The sequence below is a fragment of the Melitaea cinxia genome, chromosome 10 (assembly GCF_905220565.1).
Source record: "Melitaea cinxia chromosome 10, ilMelCinx1.1, whole genome shotgun sequence".
In the NCBI taxonomy this organism is placed as follows: domain Eukaryota; kingdom Metazoa; phylum Arthropoda; class Insecta; order Lepidoptera; family Nymphalidae; genus Melitaea; species Melitaea cinxia.
The window spans coordinates 3,374,961-3,380,577 of NC_059403.1; the positions used below are offsets into that span (position 1 = coordinate 3,374,961).

At 39.9% G+C, this 5,617-nt stretch overlaps 1 protein-coding gene across 1 annotated transcript; it reads left to right on the forward strand.

Annotated features, from left to right (window-relative positions):
• Positions 1 to 703: 703 nt before the first annotated feature.
• Positions 704 to 4,861, forward strand: LOC123657171 (uncharacterized protein K02A2.6-like). The gene is made up of 2 exons (XM_045592746.1): positions 704 to 1,980; positions 2,080 to 4,861. The coding sequence occupies exons 1-2, from the start codon at positions 704 to 706 to the stop codon at positions 4,859 to 4,861; spliced, it is 4,059 nt and encodes a 1,352-aa protein (XP_045448702.1).
• The last annotated feature ends 756 nt before the right edge of the window (positions 4,862 to 5,617 follow it).

Below are 5,617 nucleotides of genomic sequence, written 5' to 3' on the forward strand. Positions count from 1 at the left end.
AATGGCATTCGTTGTTTAAAACAAAAAAAAAATCAGATGTTTTGTTAACTTAGAAACAGTTAAAAAAGGAATAAATAAAAAATTAGGAAGTATGTTTAATATATCTGATATTATCGGTTAAAGTAAGAATATGATGATATTAGTGATATTACATAAGATTTGGTATGAGACACGTCACGATTATGAGACACGTGACATATTTAATTCGAAACCATACCTACTATTTAAATCTACTATTTGTGTCTTACAATTTTACGGACAAAACTCGGTGACATAGCCACAATTTACTTTGACATAGTTTGGATAAAGAAGAAAAAAATGAAGCATAAGACATATGATTGCAAGTTTCTAATATTACAACTATACATTTATTTATTTAGTTATTTATTTATTTATTTATTTATTCATCATCTTACATCTAACATTACAGGATAGTTATCCTAATGCGTTAGTGTCGTTGTGGTATTAAATACATCATATAAAGATAAAAATACAATAATTGCCATCACACAATTCCATTGAGTCATTTAACAAAACTGTTATATATGTGATTAGGATTTCTTTATATTATCTGTGCCAATAGTTTGTCGTCTGTGCTAAAGTTCCTTATTGTGTCAAATCAGTCTTAAAATAAACGTTATACCGTGTACTCGTTGTTTGATTTACCAGTGGCGACGAGGGTAAAAATAAAAAAATATATAAAATGTCGATCGGTCGGCTTAGTGAGTTCGATGTGGAAGCTGGAAATTGGGAACTTTATTGTGAACGTTTAGAAATGTATTTTAAGGCGAACACTATAAAGGACGAATTAAAATTGCCTATACTAATCTCGTCAGTGGGTGATGTCGCGTATGAATTGTTAGTGAATCTTGCGGTACCCAGGAAACCTGCAGAGTTGACGTTTCGAGAAGCCGTTACTTTGTTAAAAGATCATTTAAACCCGAAACCGTCAATCCTTGCAGAACGGTATATTTTTCGCCTAAGAAAGCAAAAAATGAACGAAAAAATTCAGTGTTATGTGGCACAATTAAAAAAACTTTCTCGGTTTTGTGACTTTGGCGCCACATTAAATGACAATCTTAGAGATCAATTTGTATGCGGGCTAAGAGGTGACGCTATACGGCAACAATTATTTGCGAGTGGAGATATCACATTTGAAAAAGCAGTGAAAACAGCATGCGTATTGGAGGCGGCGGAACGAGACGCGGCCGCGGTCGAGGCGCCGGACGTGGGCGCGGGTACGAGCGCGGTTCCGTCGTCGGCGGCTACGTGCGTATCTGAAGCAGCGAGTACTTCACGACGTAGTTCGACAGGCCTGGATAGTGGTTTGCATAGGATGCAAATTAGTGGCTGTTGGGTATGCGGAGATTATCGGCATAGGCGGTTAGACTGTAAGTTTAAGAATGCCAAGTGTAGTCGGTGCGGGCAGATAGGTCATTTGAGACGGATGTGTGGAGGAAATTCGATGATGGCATCTTTTTCTACGAAGAAGTTAGGTAGCGGGAAAGGAGCAACACGTAATCGCGGGAAAGGCGACTCGGTTGCGTCGCACGGCGAGCAAACAAAATGGCGGCCGGGGGCATTGGCGAATTCCAGTAATCGTGGTGTTACTCACACGCATTGGATAGAAGACCAGGAGGAGCATGAGGAACAGGAGGTGGATGAAGCGATGTATCAAATGTCCCTAAGCCAATACAAGCCGGTGAGGATTACATTAAATGTACAAAAAGTTAATCTTACGATGGAAATTGATACCGGTTCCCCCTTGTCTTGTATTAATTATAAAACATATATAAAATATTTTAAAAAATTACCATTGTTAGAGGCTAATTTATCTGTAAATTATTATAATTTAAGTCGAGATAACGCATTAGGCAGATTAGAAGTAAGTGTAACATATGGAAAGAAAAATAAACTATTAGATTTATACGTATTCAAAGTCGGCGCTACGAGTTTACTGGGACGGCAATGGCTGGCCGAGTTAGATATTTCTGTGCCAAAAATAGACATAAATAATTTGTCTTTAGAAACAAAAAACTTTAAGGACCGAAATGTAATTATTAATGATATTGTTTCCAGGCATAAGGATTTATTCGATGGTACTTTGGGGTGCTTCACGGGCGGTCGGGCGACGTTAAAACTGCGAGTCGACGCGGAACCCGTGTTCTGCCGCGCGCGGCCGCTACCGTACGCACTGCGGCCGCGTGTCGACGCCGAGCTGGATGGCATGCTGCGCGCCGGCGTCATCGAGCCCGTCGACACCTCCGACTGGGCTACGCCGTTGGTAATTGTACATAAGCCTGATGGTTCTTTGCGTTTATGTGCCGATTACAAAGTAACACTAAATAAAATGTTACATGTCGATAGGTACCCGGTACCCAAAGTTGACGATTTATTTTCACGGCTCAGGGGTAGTAAATATTTTACTAAGCTCGATCTTTCTCAAGCTTATAATCAAATTTTACTTGATGACACTAGAAATTTGACTGTGATTAATACTCACAGGGGTCTCTTTGTGTATAACCGTTTGGTATACGGTCTAGCTTCAAGCCCTGGTATTTTTCAAAGAATAATGGTAAAATTGTTTGAGGGCGTTCCCAATGTAACCGTTTTTCTTGACGATATATTAATACATGATTCTTGTCTGGACTCTCATATTGATACGGTAAATAGGGTCTTGCAAATCCTTAAAGGTAATGGATTGAAAATAAAGAAACAAAAGTGTGACTTTTTATGTGAGGAGGTAAAATATTTAGGATTCATAGTTAGTAGCGAGGGAGTGAGGGTAGACAGTGAAAAAATCAAACCGATTTTAGAAATATCTCCTCCATGTAATGTATCTGAACTAAAGTCTTTTCTGGGTATGGTAAATTTTTACGGAAAATTTATAAAAAATTTGTCTGGAACTTTATTTCCTCTTTATGAATTGTTAAAGAAAGGAAAACACTGGTCATGGGGCGCAGAACAAGATGTTGCGTTTAAGACGGTAAAGAGACTTCTTGTAAGTCCTGAAATATTAGTTCACTATGACGAATCGAAACCGGTCGTAGTGACGTGTGACGCGAGCGGACGCGGCATCGGTGCAGTGCTCGCGCAGGCGGACGAGTGCGGCCGGGAGCGCGCCGTCGCGTACGCCTCGCGGGCGCTCACGCCGGCCGAGCGGAATTATAGCCAAATACATCGGGAAGCGTTAGCTATCGTTTTCGCGGTTAAAAAGTTTCACCAATATCTGTACGGTAGACATTTCATTTTGCGAACCGATCACAAGCCTTTAACTAGCATATTCGGGGCAGACTCGGGAATACCTAGTATGACGGCGAGTCGATTACAGCGTTGGGCGTTATTGTTATCGGCATACGACTTTACTATCGAGTACATAAATACTAATAATAATGGGGCCGATGCACTATCGAGGTTGATGCAAGGCTACAAGGCGTTAAACGCTAAAGATGTTTGTGAATATGAGCCGGAGCAAACTTATCTACATTTTGCTTCCGAAGCCCTTTTGCTTAATTTTGAAACTATTAGAAAAGAAACCCGGAAAGATCCTATTTTGAGTAGAATTATGTCGTATGTTAGGGACGGGTGGCCGAAAGACATAGAAATTAAAGAATTTAAACCTTATTTTAATAGGCGCACGGAACTATATTACGAATTAGGATGTCTAATGTGGGGTCATAGGCTGGTAGTACCTAAAACTTGTCGAAACAAGATTTTATTAGAATTGCACGATAGTCACATGGGTATTGTAAAGACTAAAGCTATAGCTAGAAGTTACGTATGGTGGCCTGGGATAGATGAGGAAATCGAGGCTTGCTGTCGCGAATGTGCAGTGTGCGCGGACGTCGGCGATGCGCCGCCCCGCCACGCCCCGCAGCCCTGGCCCTGGCCTGTTAGACCTTGGACGAGACTACATATCGATTTTTTAGGTCCCATTGTAGGAAATAAATTTTTAGTTATCATAGACTCATCCTCAAAATGGATCGAGGTCTGTAAAATGAAAGAAACCACAGCTTTAGCGGTAATCACTAACCTCAGAGAAATTTTTGCTCGTTTCGGCATTCCGCGTCAGGTTGTTAGTGATAATGGACCACCCTTTAGTAGTGTCGAATTCAATAACTTTTTGAATAATAATGGAATTGAACATTGTTACTCGGCTCCGTATCACCCATCTTCGAATGGGGCGGCCGAGAATGCAGTTAAAATATGTAAAAAAGTAATTAAAAAAGCTCTGAAACTTCGTATAGATATTGAGTGTGCGTTACAACGTTATTTATTAATGTACAGAAATACTGAACATCATACGACTGGTGAATGTCCTGCTAAGATTTTGCTGGGTAGGTCTGTCCGTACGAGGCTTGATAGAATAAAACCGTCCCGTGAGAATTTAGTTTTGAAAGCTCAGCAATATCAACAACGCGCAGCGGGCGGTTCGCACCGAACCTTTAACGTAGGAGACACTGTGTGGTATAGGGCGTATCAGGGTCAAAGTAAATGGTTGCAAGGCCGAGTTAAAGATATTATAGGCAGTACCGATTATGAAATTGAGACAACTGAGGGTACCGTAGTTCATCGACACATAGACCAAATGAAACTCAGGTCGTCATCTCAAAATTCAGATACTAAATCTAAAAAGTGGAACACAATAGTTTTGGAAAGTGATCACACGGCGTACCCTTTCGCGGGATCGGGGGGCTCGAGTTCGCGCTTAAATGGAGATGGCGTGACCGATGGCACTCAGCTCGGTGAGGGGGGTGATGGGGTGCCTCAAGGTGCCAACGATAATTCTGCAATGGCTCAAAATATACGTCGTTACCCGTTGAGAGTGCGTAATGCACCGGACCGTTATGGGTTTGATTGAATTCCATAGTATGTAATAATCATTTAGTTATAAGTTTGTTGTTGTTATATTGTATTGTATAAATTTTATTATTGTTCTATTATTTCTTATTAAGGGTGGAGGTGTTATATATGTGATTAGGATTTCTTTATATTATCTGTGCCAATAGTTTGTCGTCTGTGCTAAAGTTCCTTATTGTGTCAAATCAGTCTTAAAATAAACGTTATACCGTGTACTCGTTGTTTGATTTACCAAAAAACTAAACATAAATCGATCCATCTGACCAGTGACTACAGACTTTATTAAAAAGTGTGGTCTCCATATTGCTAAATTGTTATTCTGCTACTACGTACAGATATGCAACAGACAAAGATGCACTTCGTTTAGTTTTCTTTGTATGCACATCTCTACTGTGAAACATAAAAACCGAATCACCCAACATCCGCACATAAAACAACTTTCGTCATATCTCTTGAAAGTATAATAAGTACGGTTATACGCTACACGGTCGAACAGTCGCTAAACTAATGTCAAGATATTTGGCAAACGTATCCATCGACGTGGATAATTGAACTCAATCCCAATAAGCTATTAGGAGTTGTTATCTTAATTTTGTATCTATATAGTTTGAAAACTAATTTCACTTACCTTCAACTATACACGCGTCAAAAACGAACAGATAGATATAAATATTGTCTAGAAAGCTCTAATGATCGATGGATTTCGTGATGCGCTATTTACAATATTATGCAGTAATTTCAATGATTGACGGTTTCT